This window comes from Sturnira hondurensis, unplaced genomic scaffold, assembly GCF_014824575.4.
Source record: "Sturnira hondurensis isolate 20B ecotype Veracruz unplaced genomic scaffold, ASM1482457v3 Scaffold0004152, whole genome shotgun sequence".
NCBI classification, from domain to species: Eukaryota; Metazoa; Chordata; class Mammalia; order Chiroptera; family Phyllostomidae; genus Sturnira; species Sturnira hondurensis.
In genome coordinates, this window is record NW_028076783.1 from 6,381,880 (window position 1) to 6,397,763 (window position 15,884).

Sequence of the window (15,884 nt, forward strand, 5' to 3'; positions counted from 1 at the left end):
ACACTCGGTGAAGGCAGAGGGTGTCAGGATCCTGGACACAGGGACAAAGAGGGTGTACCCGGAGTCACGCAGAACTTCTCTGTGAAGTAGAACTCCTCTGTGAAGTAGCTGGGCTAATCTCTCCACCTTTTCCAACTTCAGGTTCCTTCTTTGGGACACGGGGAAAACAGCAGTACCCACCTAGCAGGTTGCTATCAGGCCTGATGAGGTCATCTGGTCAGCGCCCTGCACAGTGACCCAAGAACACTGAGACTTCGAGTGTCAGTTTCACTCTGCTCCACTGTCCCCTGAATGTGTCCGGCCACCCTGCCCCCATCAAGATTTGTTCTTCTTTTTGTCTGGAATGCTCTCCACTCCTAAGTTCACACTTCACCCCTCCCTTCCTTCTCTGTCCAAATGTTACTTTCTCAGGGGAGATTCCTGACCACCCTATTTATAATTGGAGATTCCTACCCTACTTGCTTGTCTAATTTTTATAGCTAGCACCGGCCATCTATATCACTAATTTTTTTATAGCCAGCACCTGGCACACTATATCACTAACTTTTTAAATATTTGTCACCCATCTGCTCCTGCTAGAGTGTATGCTCCACACACAGGGCGCTTTTACTTAGGCAAATGCCCTAATGAAGACCGGTACTGTCTTTTGCCCTCCTTAGCTGTTAAATGCTATAAGCAGAGTAAAACGGGCAACTGAGATCTAGAGACAGTTGGAAAAAACATAGATGATCTTAGGGCCCATCACCCTTTAGTCTCTCTAGGAGATTCCTGAGAGCAACAAGCATCAGGACCAGAGCTCCCACTGTAGCCAAAGGGATATCAACTAATCATTTTACCAGCTTAAATCCTTCCAGGGGCTTAGCACTGCTCCTCAGAATAAGATCAAACTGCCTGCTATAGGGCTCCAACCAGCATCTTCCCCCCAAGGGACCTCTATTACCCTGTACTCCACATTTCAGTCACAATGGACTTTTCCAACGCCAACAGTCAGCAACAAGTTCCCTCCCACCACAGGGCATTTGCATCTCTGTCTGGAAGATCCACTTCCCTTCTCTTAAATCTCAAATCAACTTCCACTTTCTCCGGAAAACACTCCTGGATTCCCCAGACCAGAGCAATCCACTAGCCCCGCCTCAGTACTCTATGCCTCTCATTCCTGGCGCTTAATGTAGCGCTCATCATTTTATCACCGGCACCCCGAGCGCCAGATTAACAGTTGTGAGAATGAATGAAGAAATGAATACACCTTCGAATCCTAAAGCTGTATGACTCCGTACAGAAGGGCTACTAAGAGCCTAGGGGCCTGAGCCTTAGCTCAGTTATGGGGGCCATAGGCTCCTTATCTCCGCGCCCTCCTTACACGGTCCCTACCCTCGGGGCTGATGGCAATCTTCCCCTCAAACTTGCAGCTACTTTCTTGCCCTAAGGGGCCGCGCCGAACCACGTGGCCCGGCACCTAGGAAACTTTAAGTCCACGCTACTAGGACGAGGGTGAAGGTAGGGGACGCGGGACTTACACAGAGCCCTGCTCGTAGATCCCACGTCCGGGCAAGCCCACTGCATGCGATAGAAAAACTGAGGCCCAGAGAGTCTAGGGGCCGCAGCAGAGGACAGAGGCTGTGGCTCCTCCCGCACGCTGGGTCGCGTGCCCGAGCACCACGGGACCCGGCTCTGGGCACCCACCAGAGGAATGGGCGCGGGGTGCCGCTCTCCAGAACTTGCACGCGGCCCTCACACATGGCCCGCGCACGCTTACCTGGCCGCTCTGCTCCTTCACTTCTCGCGCCGCGCGCACGTAGCCGGCCTTCAACAGATGCTGGTAGATCAGGGGAAGCAACTCCCGCCGCTTCCTGGCCTCAGCCATGCCTGCGACCTGCGGCCGGCTGGCTCACCTGCACGCCCCCCGACAGTTCCCGCCCGCCACTTCCCTTGTACCCTTCGACCTCGCACATCCCACTTCCGGCTCCTCCCTGGCCCGGTCCCCGCGGCATGCCGGGAAACGTAGTCTTTCCTCCCGGAGTGGCCGGCTTGGCCCCTGCTAGTGAAAGAGGCGAAGGTTCGAAGGACAATGAGACTTCCTACTGGCGGGGTGGGGGCTTGGACCTGAACCCGTACTCCGGGCAGGCCACGATAGATATGACTCCCTCGTAAATCCTTCAGCCATTCCCCTTAAAGGAGGGAGTTTGCCTTCCACGATAGCTCTCCGCTGTCATTCGGTGTTACTCATCTCTGAACATCCTAATCTGCATGTCTTTCTAGACCCGAACTCCCAGTTGTCAATTCTGTTCATTCCACACTCTTTAGGACCCGTGAACTAGAAACTTCTGCATGAAAAGGGGGCCAATGTGAAACCTGACAAACTTACCGGGAGGTCTGCGTGGTGGCTTTACCAACTCAGAGACCTAAAGTAACTACATAGGCCAGTCTGAAAATAAAACCTAACTAGAAGTGAGTCATGGAGGAGAGTCATGTCTTAGGCCGATATCTTCCTTGACAAGAGTCAATTTTTACCTTCATGGAGCTGTCTATTGTCTTTCTGTGTCTGAGATAACATACCCTTGGAATGTCAGGGTCAATTCCTTTTCTCCAGGCCTGTCAGTGCACGATCACTGCACCAGAGCAGGAGACCACAGAACCCCTCATTTTTGTTATCATGTTAGTTGTTAACTATTAGCTAGCCTATACCCACCAATGTGTCTGTTCATTTTACTCTATCCAATCGCAGAGATCCCCCTACCCCATTCTGCTTTCTCCCATCTCCCTAATTTATCACCAGTGGATTTCATGTAACCCCTTTATACCTCCTCTTTGGATTGTAGTTTTGCATAAGGTGCAAAACTGCCATTCTCTGGAGCATTTTCTCAGTCCATTGAGATTTTGCTTCCTGGCAATTGTCAGTTTGGTTCAAATAAACTCGTAAAATTTCTTACAGGTTTGGAAATTTCTTATGTTGACAAACTATTTTTCATCACCATTCATTCATTGAACAAATCATTATTGAGCACTGTGCTTGGAACTACCATGGGCCAGTAGGATGGGGGGATAAAAAGACAAATGAGGAGACATGGTGGCTGCCCTCAAAACTCACAGGGAGAGAGACACAGAAACTAAGCAACCATGATTCAACCTTGTGTGCATTGCTGGGATAGGCAGAGACACAGAGAGCAGGGACAAGTGGGTCTCAACCCAAAGAGACATCTAAACTGAAGCTTAACGATAGAGTAGGGATTTCTAGGTGCAGAGGAAAGGGCTGGCATCCCAGGCAGAGGGCACTGCCTGAGTGTGGACAGGAGAAACTATGGGCTGGTACGGGTTGGTAAATCCAAACACAGAACCCAGCCTGTGCTGCTGGGCTGTAGAACTGGGGGTGGGGGGTTTGGAAGAGGGCACACATTGAAGAAATGTTAGTGAGGGCACATGAGGATGAGGAAGTAGACAGCGCCTATAGCACCCCCTTACCCACCAGCAGAGTCTGCACTCTGCTTTAAAAGTGATAGGTAGTTTCTGACTGGTGTTATACAGGAGGGTGCTCTGCGTTTGCATTTTTAAAAGATTGCTATGACCCAAGTGTGGAGGATGGATTTGCAGAGGAAAAAACTGAGGCTGCTGTAGTCGTTGAGAGGAGGTTGGCAGGGACAGCATGAGCTAGGCTGGGGACTATTTGAGAGCTGTTCTATAACTTCATGGACCTGTTAAGACTCTCAAGACAGCATGAATCACCTACCACTTCCTCTAGAAAACTCTGAGTGTGTAGAGACACTTAACACTTTCCATCAAATATCAAAACATACATGAGCACATACCTGAACCTCCTAGGGCTAGCAATGATTCAGGAAGAAACAGGGACAGGACCATGTGGCTGACGCAGTGCAGTGAGTGAAGAGGGAGGAGACTACTCTGAGTGCAGCTGTCCAGCAACTCCTCACTTAACACCCACTGTCGGGGATGAAACAGTCTCTATCCCAATAGAGCTTCTAATGGGGGAGGCACGTATTAACAAGTAGTCATATCAATACATTGTCACAGTAAGTGCAGAAAGGAAAAGGCTAGTGTCGCCTATCCTGGGGTCACACAGGCTGGGTTCAAATTCTGGTTTTGTCTCTTGTTAATGGTGTGACCTTGGGTCAGTTACATAACCTCTTTGTGCCTCAGTTTCTTCATCTGTAAAACAGAGATCATTATAATTTCTGTCTCACAAGGTTGTCATGAGGAATGAATGCGTCCTAAGTGGAAATGCTAGGAGGAGCTGCTAACAGTAACACTGTGTGTATGTGTCAGCCATTATTGTGAAAACATCAACAGGAGGAGGGATCTATCTTTTCCTGGGTATCAGGGAGGGATTCTCTGAGGGAGTGGTATTTGTGAGGGCAGGTGGGGGGAAGAATCCCAGACAGAGGGAGGAGCCTATGCAAAGGGGCTGAGGCAGAAGATGCAGCTGAGAGAAGAGGCAGGTCAAGTCATTTGTAGCAGGACCCAGAGGGAGAAATAGAAAACCACAGAAGGTTGGTGGAGGGTAGATTCCACATTAAGGATATTTCTTGTCATTCTAAGAGTGATAGGAAGCCACTGACAGTACAGCCCGAGAGGGACAGAATGACACTTGAATTTTAATGTGACCTATGTGAATGCCCGGTGGAGTAGTGTGTATATGAGTAGACGCAGGAAGACAAGTTAGAGTTAGAAGCACAGGCAGGCATCCAGGGAGAATAGGGGGGTGAAGTGCTGGCGAGAGTGGTGCTAGAGAGCTGTGGAAGCTTCCAGAGTTATCAGGAAGTAAAATCATCATAGGGATGTATTGAAATGGAGAGTAAGGGACAGGGAGTATTAGAATGGACTCAGAGGACTCTGTGTAAACAGGAAGGCAGTGACTTCCACAGAGATAGGGAAAACTGGACAGGACTGGGATGAGGGCATGAGCGAGGAGGAAGGATGGAGAGGAGGACACCAAAAGGGCAAGTTCCACTGTAAACGTGTTGAGATTGAAATGCCTTTGAGACTCCAAGTGCAGATGCTGAGTAGGCACACGGAAGCCTTCCTGGGTTTGGACTCACATGGAGATGGGAAGCTGTCCTTGGAGAGATGCTAACTGAGATGGGTGCCGAGGGCAGGAGGGCCCAGGATGGAGCTCCAGGACACACCCACAACTTAGGGCTGCACAGAGAGGGTTATGCTGGCAAAGGCTGAGAAGGAGTGGATGGGCAGGGAGGAGAAGCCCTGGGGAGTGGCTGCAGGGAGGGAAGGCAAGGGAGGATTTTCTGGAAACTGGGGAGAGCCCGTGGGTAATGGACTGAGAGGTGGGGCAGGATGAGAATGAAGCCACTGGGTTTGGTTTCATGGCAGTCGTGGGGATTGTCGGTGGCTTTAGGGAGCACTACTTCTGTGGAATAATGGGAAAGGTCAGATGACAGAGGTCAATGTGTGAAGGGGAGGAGATAGCTTCTGGGACAGGGTCCAAGTGTGCTGGGGTTGGTGCGTTAGGAGGTGAGAGAGATATGAGTTTGTTTAAAGGCTGATGGGAGATCAGAGGGAGAGAGATTAATGGGGACTGAGGGAAACAGGACCGGCAAGCAGGGAGTGCTGTTCACAAAGCACATTCGAGGGGCTGGGATCAGGCGTGTAGGTGGAGGGGTTGGCCTGGGGGAGGAGGCGGGATGACTTCTCTAGAACCAAAAGAAGGAACAAAGGCAGGACGGGTGCAGATGTCGATGTAGGTTTGCAGTGGGATGTTACGGGAGATTTCATCCTGAGCTTCTATTTTTTCTGCCAAGTGGGAGGCAAGGTCTTCTGCTGAGAGTGAGGAGAGGTGGGGAGGAGTTTAAAGGAAGGAGGACAAGGAGCATTCAGAGAGTTGAAAAGCAAACTTGTCCACAGAATCCCTAATTGCCTGAGAGTGTTGTCAACCTGGCTGAGGGTGGTGGCCATTAATTTGTGTGTGTCCTGTCCTGTTCTGCTGAGTGACTCCCCTTTCGTGTCTCACCTACCCAGACACAGGCAGGGGGAAATGCTTAGTGGGATTTATCCAGGCCGAGGGCATTGCCAGATAGGTGGGGGGAAGGAGCACAGGGGTCTAACTGCTGGCAGAAGAGATGCCCAACCCCTGGGCTCTGGCATCTGGGCAGGGAGGGAAGGTGAAGAGAGAGAGGGTCGATTTCCAGGGAGAGAGAAGAAGCCTTTGCAGACTGGGCCTCCACAAGGCTGGTAATAAGGAGCCAGAGTTCTGAGAGAGTGGGCAACTTGGATCGATGGTGATGCCCAGGGTACTCACTGGGTGGCGAGATGGGCAGCTACTCATTGGGTCAGTGAACAGGGCAATGAGCACAGAAAACATTGGAAGATCAAAGATTTTTCTTTTTACCCTTCCAGGAACCAATTTTCACCCACTTGGGGCATTTTCACCCCAGTGGAATGCATCCCTTAGTAGAATGTGAATTCTCTAGAAGCAGTCTTGGGGTTGTCTTGCTGGCTGCATCCCAGCCAATAAATATTGGCAAATGCAAGGGTGGTCGCAGCCTGTCTCCCGAAAAAGAGAAATGGACAGAGTAGGCTGGTGCACACTGTGCATAGAGACTTGGATCCAGAAATGTGCAAGGCTTCTAGAAGGCAATGGAGAAAGAACCAGAGGCTGAGTCCTTGACTGACCTTGGAAGACATGGAGAACTGGTATTAAATTAAAAAACCAAAACCAAGACCAAAGCAGGATGGTCTAATACCTTCTGTCTGGCAATGGTTTGTTTTTGTTTTGTTCCTAATAAAATTTATTTAAGGCACTCGGGCTTTGTCCTGGTCTCCTGGAAAGCTGCCTCTTTTGTGGACTATTTCTTTATTTCCTGATTTTCCAAATCATACCCTTCACTGAATTGCCTCGGGGCCCAAGCACAAAATTAAAACATTAAACTGATAAAATATAACATGGCAACAATTAAGACAGTGGCAAACAAAACAGAGCATTAAAAAAAAAATCAGCCTCAGAGCATTTTTCTACCCGTTAGGAGAAGATGTCTTTGTTAGCAGTAGAAACCAGAAGCTTCTAAACCACTCAACTGTGAGCGCCTCTTGGGAGGCAACCTGCCTTAGTCATCTTGAATTCCAGAGCAGGGAACGGTGCGGTGCGGGCACTGAGAAAATGAGCAAAGGATGGACGCTCAGCAGATGAGAAGGAAGTTAAGCAGGTGTGGCATTACACCCTCCTTTTTCTAATGGGAGTGGCTCCTACACAGGGAGGGAGGGAGTATGACACAGGGAGGCTGCTGGCCAGGATTGAGAAAACGACCCTTTTGGCCTAGCTCTGCTGTGTGACCTTGGCCTCTCTCTTGCCTTCTCTGATCCTCAACCTTTTTGTTTGTTTGTTTTTTTGGCTAGAGAGGTTGGAAAAAGGCCCTTCCAATATTGGAACTCTCAAGAGAGGGGTTCATCTGGGAAGGCTGCCCTTGAACCCGGCACCCAGAGGTAGTCTCTTCTTCCACTGTAACAGTGGGTTTTCCCTGAACCAAGTCACTTGGGCCAGTAAATTGCCCATAGCCTCCTTTCCTCTTGCGGGACAGTATTTTCTCTCTTTCTTTTTTCTTTAATCTCCTTGGAGATGTTGAAGATTTTTAAAATGCTGTAAAGTTATTGCTGAAGTAACAAATCAAACACTTTGTAGATGGACAGAAATGAAGTTAATCTGCCTTCCCTCTTGTCCACTTCCAGCCCACGGCCACATTCCAGGCCCTCCCCTCATCAGCCAGACTCAGGGTTCAGGGAGCTGGTGTCAGATCTCTTCACAGCCCACCCCCGCCCCGCCCCTGCAGGGGCAGACAGGGACCTCTTTTTCTTTTTCATTTTCTCTTTTACAAAAGGGGTCACACTAAACACACACCTCTGCGACTGGCCTTTTTCACTTAACATATCAGAGTCGCTCCTCCAGATATTTGGGTCTTCCGTAGCTGTCTGGGTGGAAGTGACAGCTCGCATCCACAGAGCGGTTCCCTGAGCCAGTGCTGCACGGGGAGCGGTGTGAGTGCTAGCCGGTTTGAGCCCCGGAGCACCCTGGGGTGAGGGCATGGACTGGGTCCCGGCCGTGTTCATAGATGAGGAAACTGAGGCTCTGAGAGATCAAGGCCTGGGCCATACAGCCAGTAAGAGACGTGCTCCAGCTGCCTGGGCACCCAGTCCTCGGGCGACATGAGTGACAGACAGAGGTGGAGGCTGCATGACATAGCCCATTCACTTCTAGTTTTGTGGTTCACACAGTGGTGCTGCTCTAAACACCCTAGGAAGCACATCTTTGTAGCCCCAAGCCTTTATGATGGTAGGATGGAATCGACAGTGGGCCAGAGGGGCCACCTGGGCTTGTTTCAATAGCCAAAAGCCAGATTAACTACCAAAAGGGTTGTAGCGATTTACAGTCCCTTCTGCATAATTTCTTATTTATGAGGTTTTATTTCTCAGAGCTGGAAGGGTCCTTGGAGAGCATCAAGCCCAGCTGTCTCCTCTTACTGATAAGGAAGCAGGCCCAGAGGTAGGAATCGACTGGGCGAGGAGAACAGGCCCTGTCTTCTTTACCCGGACCACTGCCGCATTGCTTCTCCCTCTGTGTTGCCTCTGCTTCCACTATCTGCTCCCCTTTGTTCTCTGCACATACTTGGCATTGCATCACTCCCTGGGTGAACCACTGAGCATGGGATCAAGTCACAGCTTCTTCTTCCTTTTTACTTTTAACGTTAAAAAAAAACCTCATCAAAGGATCCTTTTTTTAATTGTTTTTAGAGAGGGGATAGGGGAGAGAAAAGGAAAGAGAGAAACATCAATGAGAAAGAGACGCATCAATTGGTTGCCTCCTTCCTATATGTGCCCAGACTGGAGATCCTATACGTCCACACTGGGGATTGGACCCACAGCCTAAGTATGGGCCCTGATGGGGACTCAAACCCACAACATTTTGGTTATGGGACAATGCTCTAACCGCAGAGTCACAGAGGCCAGGGCAAATCACAGCTTCTTAACAGGCACTCAAGACCTTTCAAGTCTGTTCATCCTTCAAAGCCAAGTGCAAATGACACATTAAGGCTACCTTCCCTGAATACCTCAGCTTCTCACCTCCAGCATGATCATCTCTCTTCCACAATGAGGTCCCTCTTCTGATCACTCTTTCCAGGAAGAGGAATATTGCAGAAGGACCTGCCAGGAGGGGGCAGTGCACAACCAAAGAAAGGTCTCCCAAAGGTCAGGGTCATCAGGGTGCTTCAAGCCCATGGCAGACCATTAGGTGCGCACACCTTAGTCTCCGGTGTGTTCTACCCGAGTGGCATGACGTTTGGCAAGCCCCACCTCTCTGCCTCCTTCCCACCACTGTAAAACTAGAGGGTTGGGCCGGCTCAGTGCTCTGGAAGTGTGGTGACGCACGAAGCAACATCAGGAGATAAATAGGTGGACCTTTAAAAATGGAAGTCATTATGTGTTTATTTCAATGTGTATTAACAGAAAAATAACTAGCACATGAAACCTGTTATTTCACCAATATTATTGCTTAGAATGGGGCTGAAGTAGGCATTCAAGTAACAAGACAGTGAGTCAATATAAAAGAAAGTGCCAATTAAATAATAGTACAAGTGGTAAAATGGTGGTGAATGGCTGCAATTGAGGAAACATTGGTCTGTCTTTGGTGTTCTAGAATTCTGGGATTTGCTAGGGGTGGAGGCAGGGAGGAAGGGCCGCTGGGTCTTGGGGCAGAAGAGCAGGAATTCAACAGAGGGTCCTGTCCCTGCCACCTGACAATCCGCCACCTGTGGAAGGGTGAGAGCTCGCCCCCCTCCTCCCTTCTCAGTTTTTCTGTAGTTACTAAGGAGTGGGCGGCTGAAAGGGGCCGCGTTCTGGAAACTCATCTGCTCCCTCATTTTCACCCAGCACCCTGCTTGGCATAAACTCCTCAGGGGGATGATTAACAAGGATGCATAGAGGCACTGCGGGTGAGGAGAGAGAAAGACAGGCGGCGTGGACCAAGTTTTCTCACATACATGAATGCCCAACCTGGAATGACTGTCTCATGGTTCCCAAACCCTGCCACGCATAGGAATTACCTAGTGATTCCATAGAAATGCAACTCCAGGGCCCACCTTAGGCAATTCTGATTAAGGGGCCCCCAAATTTATGTTTTTAAAAGCTCCCCTATTGATTCTGATGCTTCTAGGTTTGCAACTGCTACATTAGATTGTATATCCTCTCAGTGTGCCTGAGGAGACACCGAGGATCAGAGAGGTTGTGTCGCTTCCTCAGAGTCAGCCAGCAAATCAACCGATGTTTTGACTCCCAAGCTCACTCCTCCCCACCGCATTCCTTGTTGAGCTTTGTCTGTGGTTAGCAGAGGAGTCCACTGACAAATAGGTGGGGTTTCTGGAAGCCCCCTTTGTCTCTGGGTTGGTTAGGGATTTCCTACACAGCAGAACCTGCTGTGGGAGTGGCCAGCAGGCTGCTGAGAAGGCTGAAGAGGTCGGGGGAGCAGGGGGACGGTGGAGGGGGTGCTGGGAGACGCAGCCTCCACCCTGCAGTTGCCAGCCTGCATGTGAGCCTGCTGAGGGCAGGAGCCTATTCCAATGTAGGCCACCAGTAGCTGGGGTTTCAAGTGGGGACCTTAAGGAACAGAATTAGGGGCAAGAACTGGGAGGAAAACTCCAGCTGGCATTTTGTAACAGTGATCAGTGACCTGGGAGACAAACGGGCTTTAGAGCAGTTGTCTGGCTTCCTGCTTTTTAAAATGATGAAATATTTAACACGTGAAAAATATGGGTGTGGGAGCGACTTCACTTGCGAGGCCCCCTGGGTGCCACGGATGAGAATGAATCATGACCGAGACATGACGTGATCTGCTTGGGGAGGAGAAGTGAGCTGTGGCCAGTTTCTCAGGGGAGACAAAGGCCCCTAGCCCCCTCCTCCATAGCCTTTTATTGGGTTGTAATACACAGGAATACAGGGCGGCAAGGATCCAATAGTAGATAACATTTCAAAGAAATCTGAGGGCTTAGTCTGAGTCAGTGTCTGTCAGGAAGAGAGTTGCAGAAACTTTGGGAGACATACTCATTTCCTCTCGGACCCTTATCATATTAGTGAAAGCAGTCTTAGCAGAGCAGATTTCACAGGTTTATCAGCAAGTCTTTGTGATGCCAGATTTTTCCCCAGGACATGCTCTAGTAAGGCAAGGAGCTGCACCCTTCCCCAACAGGTATTCAGGCTTAAGGGAATTAGAGCCAGGAAGCACTTCTCCCAGAGGACATGGGGACTCGGGATATGGCAAAACCAGAGGTGGGGGCGAGAGTCCATTGCTCTTTGTTGCAGCCCCCCCCCCCAAGTCCTTCCACGAAGGCCTCCCATGTGATTGAGTCTGGCTTGGATAGCCCCCCGCTGTGAGGGGTCTTACCCATCATTGACTTCCCACCAAGCTTTGGGGGCAGGGAGAGGAAACTGAGGCAGCGTTTGCTACCAGAGTCAAGCTTTGTCTCCTGCAGCTGGCATTCCAAAGGTCCTCCCTCACCCTCAGCCATGAGGGATCGAGATACAATTCCTAGAACCAGGCAGAGCGGTCCACAACATATGGGCACAATCACACACAGCCACCGTGTTCCCAGCACCTGGATCGTGTGACAAGTCATCGCGAATAGACAGATGCTTCTTGGCCGCTCCCTTCCCTCCTGCCCAAGAGCATCAACCACCCCATTTCCTGAGGCTGGAGTGATCCATTCCTATACAGTTTTTCACATTTATGCTCCATATGCATACCTTCATAAAACATATAAAGCATTCCTCTGCAGATTTTGAACGTTTTTGTAAATGATGTAATAATGTAATAGCATCCTACATTGCAACTTGCTTGTTTTTGTTAAGCATTTGGTTTGAAATTTATCCGTGTTGATGGGCAGAGCTCTGCCTATATGTTGCCCCTCTCCTGCTCCATGTCATTTAGGTAAATCCCACCATTTATCAATGCATTTTCCTGTGGATGGGCATCTGAGTCATTTCTAGTTTTCTCCCACACAAACGACACTGCCGCGAACACCCTTGCGCGCATCACTGTGGATGCCTGGGGAGGGGTTGCCGGGGCACCTGCCATTGCCCAGCCCCGTTTGGAGGGCTGGCCAGTTTCTATAGTTGCACATTCAGACTCTCGCTGGCAATTGGCAGACTTTGGAACTGACGCTGCTCTCGTGGGGGCTGCAGAATGTCTCTTTTTCTGTGTTTTTAATTCGTGTGTCTCTGATCGGTGAAGTTGAAACTGCCTTTGCATCACCAGCCGCATTTCCTTGAGGTTCTTATTGTGTGGTCCTTATAGATCTGTGGGAGCTCTAACTCTAGGCCTGTGGCTGCTCTCCTGCCAGTCGGAGGCCTGTCTTTTCACCTCATTCATGGAGTCTCTTGAGGCACAAGGACTTCACATTTGGTATCACCAGTGGCATCAATCTCTTCCTCTGTGGTCAGGTCTGCAGCATGGTGGGGCCATTCCGTGGGTGTGAGACCCTTCTTGGGAGGCCTTTTGGCAGACTGAGAGGAGGGACTCTTGGTCCCAGGCAACTTGAGCTCTGGCTGAGAGACTGACAGGCTAGGTGAACTTGACAGTCAGTTATTATACTCTGGGCTCTGGCTTCATTGCTTATAAAATAGAGGTGAGGACGGTCGCTAGCTCTCGAGGGTGCTGGGAGAAGGAAGGCAGCAGCAGCAGTACTGAGACCCCAAGGGGAGAGAAGCTTGTCATTGAGAAAACCTCCAGAGAAGCTGTCATCTGAACGTCTCCATCCTGCCCGGCCCAAAGGGATCAACCCAGTCTCTGCCGATCTAACATCTCAAAGTGGGGCTGGGTCTCTGGAGGAACTGGGACAAGTGGAACCCCAGTCTGTGACCCCCGCCCTTCCACCATGGCCCTGGGTCCTGAGCCCATGTCCGGGGACTCCAGAGGCAGGGGCGCATGTGGAGGGGCACTCCTGATGGGGTGGGGGGGAGTTGTGCACCACAGCCACGGAAAGCTGCCCACTCACTGGTGGCAGCAGGCTTGGGAGAGCGCCTGAGGGCTCCAAGGGTAATATTTGTCTGGGGAGAGAAAAGGGCACCTGAGCCCAGTCACTTTTACTCCTATGTGACGTGTGACCACATGCCAGCCCACACAAACAGGTCTCTTGAGGCCACACCAGTGGAGGATTTTACCCCTATTATCCTCAGGTAATTCTTCCTGGGCCCAGCACCCTGTTGGGTCGGGATCAAGCGGGGTCCAACCCTCTGGGGTCAGCAGCCTTTTGGGCAAGGCCACAGAGCTCCTGGTCGGCAGCACCAAAAGATGCCTCCTTACTCACCCCATTTACTGACCCCAAATCCCTGCAGCAGCACTACCACAGAGGGGTCGGGCTGCTTGAGTGGCCAGAGCCCTGGCTGGCAGTCAGGAGCACTGTTTACACTGAAAACTCATTTCTGAAATAGGTGATAGACATTCATGATGCAAATCCTAATGGGCAAATAGGATGTGGACAGAAGTGAGTCCCCCACCTTCCTGGGAGGAAGCAACGTTCTTGGAGAGTAAATACATGTATGCATTTATATAACAGTGATAGTAGCACATTCTGCCAACACAAACTTGTTTTTTTCCACTCTATTTCAAGACCCATCCCTGCCCTCGGGATGGTCCCTCTCACTTCAGCACGTCGCTGCAGGTGGGTACATTCAGGCCTTCTCGACCCTGGCCCAGAGCCATATCAGGGAACTAAGTGAACCCGGCAGCTGAACAGCTTAATTGTCATTTCCACCAGCAGATGGTTACCAGGGAAACTCAAAGAATGTTAGGACTGGGAGGGGTTTTCGGGCAATGTGGAGGCAGTCTGACTGAATCTCAGATGGGGACAGGGATTTGTTCCACAAGTTCTCTCAGGCTTTAATTCTTTGATGTTCATCCCAATGATCCCAACAATGCAAAATTACATTTTTGGAGCATCGGGATGTCTGTCTGAGAACCCTGAGTGGTGAGGTGACCATGCCCAGGCTGCTGTGTGTATTTCCCGTCACAGCGGCCCTGGGATCATCCATGACTCCACAGCCCCCTGAATTCGCCAACAATTTCATGTAGGTCGAACTGAGCAGCTTCCTACAGTTTGTGTCTGCAGGCCCCTCAGATCCCTGGGTGGATTCTTAGGATCAGTGAGAATTTTCTAGAGGCCTCTGTATGTTACTCAAGTGTGAGAAATCTTGGCGAGGACATAGGGCACCAGGTCAGGGTTGGGAACCTGGACTCAGGTCTCGTCTCTACCTCTTACTGACTCAGACACCTGAACTCTTCTGTTTCTTCAGCTTTAGTTTCCCCATCAATGAAATAAAGATCGAAGTGCCATCCCACAGGATTTTATGAAGGTGACATGAGATAGTGAATGTGAAAGTAGTGTCTTTATAAGTGTGTTCCACCCTCTCATTTTGTAAGGCGGGGAAACAAGCCTTGAAGGGTGTTCCCCCTTCTCAACATCAGTTATTGGCAAAGCCGGGCTGCTAGTCAAGCTCCTAACCCCACCTGGCACTTCCTCCGCTGCCCAGGTCACCTAGGCCATTAACAGGAGTGGTGTGATTCTAATTATGGAAAGTGTAATAATAACATCTCAGGTGGGGCCTGTCACTGTGTGGGCAAACATATTGTACCGTTTTTATTTTTATTTGTTAAAGAGATTAAATTAAAGAAACCAAACAAATAAATGAACACATTGAGCTCCCCACAGCTATACCCCTCTTCCTGGAGCAAAAAGTAAATCCTTCCTCAGGCAGAAGGCTGGACAAGAGGCATATGAGGACAGGACACCCAACCAAGGACTGTGGGGCCAGACACTTTGATTTACCGCTGTGCCAGGTGAAGGGCCATCGAGCCTGGTGCATGGAATTCACATCAGCACCTGCTGCTCTGGAGGACATGGTTTGGGGCTCTGGGCCGCAGGGCAGCTGTGAGTTCTGGAGAGCAGGGGCTGTACCTGGTCACTGCTGTTTGCCCCACGCTCAGCTCAGGGTCTTGCACTTAGGAGACGTTCGATCAGAATTTAGGGAATGCGGGAGTGAGTGACTAGAGTCACGTTCTTTGTGCTTAAAGATTTGGAGGGGCATCTCGGAGAAGATGTCTCACAAGTCCGGGTTCAAAATCAGGAGGCCAGGAAGCAGGGGACTCAGGGCAGAAGTGGCCTCCTGGACTGCATTTCAGGGACCAGGCAGGAGATAAGCAGGGAGGGAGGCCTGGTCAGAGGCTGCAGAGGCACGCCAGCTCCATCGATTCCTTGTGTCAAGTCTGGGGCCAAGCATCTGTCTTACATGAGGCTCTGGGCTAGAAGCTAAGATCCTGAGTGGAGAAAGTCCTATGCCCCAGGGCCCTCCATTCTGTGGGGATGAGCTCACAGTGGTGAAGAAGAGTTTGGGCTTTGGAATCAGACAGACGTGAGCTCAAATCCCAGCTCCACAATATGCGACCTTTGGCAAGCCACTCGCCATCTCTACCTTTCTGTTTCCTTTCATGGAAAATGGGATGAAAAATAATGACTGCCTCTTTGACTGGCAAATGAGATACGACTCTAATACATTGAGCACCTGGCCCAGACTGAGTGCTTAGTACCCGCCATGCAGCACAACCACCTGCCTGGGCCTGGGCCCTGCTAGATAATAGGCCAACCTCCCCATCTGCCCTGAGCCCTGAAAGCTTCTCTGATCCAACAGGGTGGGCAACTTCCATCCACACACATCAAGTTGTTTATAGTTTATTTGTTATTGTGGTTGTTGGGTGGTTGTTGTTTCTACTATGAACATTAGCGCTGTGAGCACACTTGTGCATGCCCCCTGGTGCATGTGAGCAAGGGTTTCTCTAGTGTGAACATAATAAATGAACGGCTGGAAAGGGAAGGGTACTGAGC

At 50.4% G+C, this 15,884-nt stretch overlaps 1 protein-coding gene across 3 annotated transcripts in view; it reads right to left on the reverse strand.

The window, feature by feature from the left end:
- TCOF1 (treacle ribosome biogenesis factor 1) overlaps positions 1-1,921 on the reverse strand; it is a 37,791-nt gene extending 35,870 nt beyond the window's left edge. For 2 of the 3 annotated variants that reach the window (XM_037044907.1, XM_037044905.1), the window contains exon 1: positions 1,757-1,921. In XM_037044907.1, coding sequence (XP_036900802.1) covers positions 1,757-1,864 — 108 coding nt within the window. In that variant the 5' untranslated portion in view covers positions 1,865-1,921. The remainder of the gene's footprint in view (positions 1-1,756) is intronic. The other variant, XM_037044906.1, reaches the window with a different exon arrangement.
- Between the last annotated feature and the right edge of the window lie 13,963 nt (positions 1,922-15,884).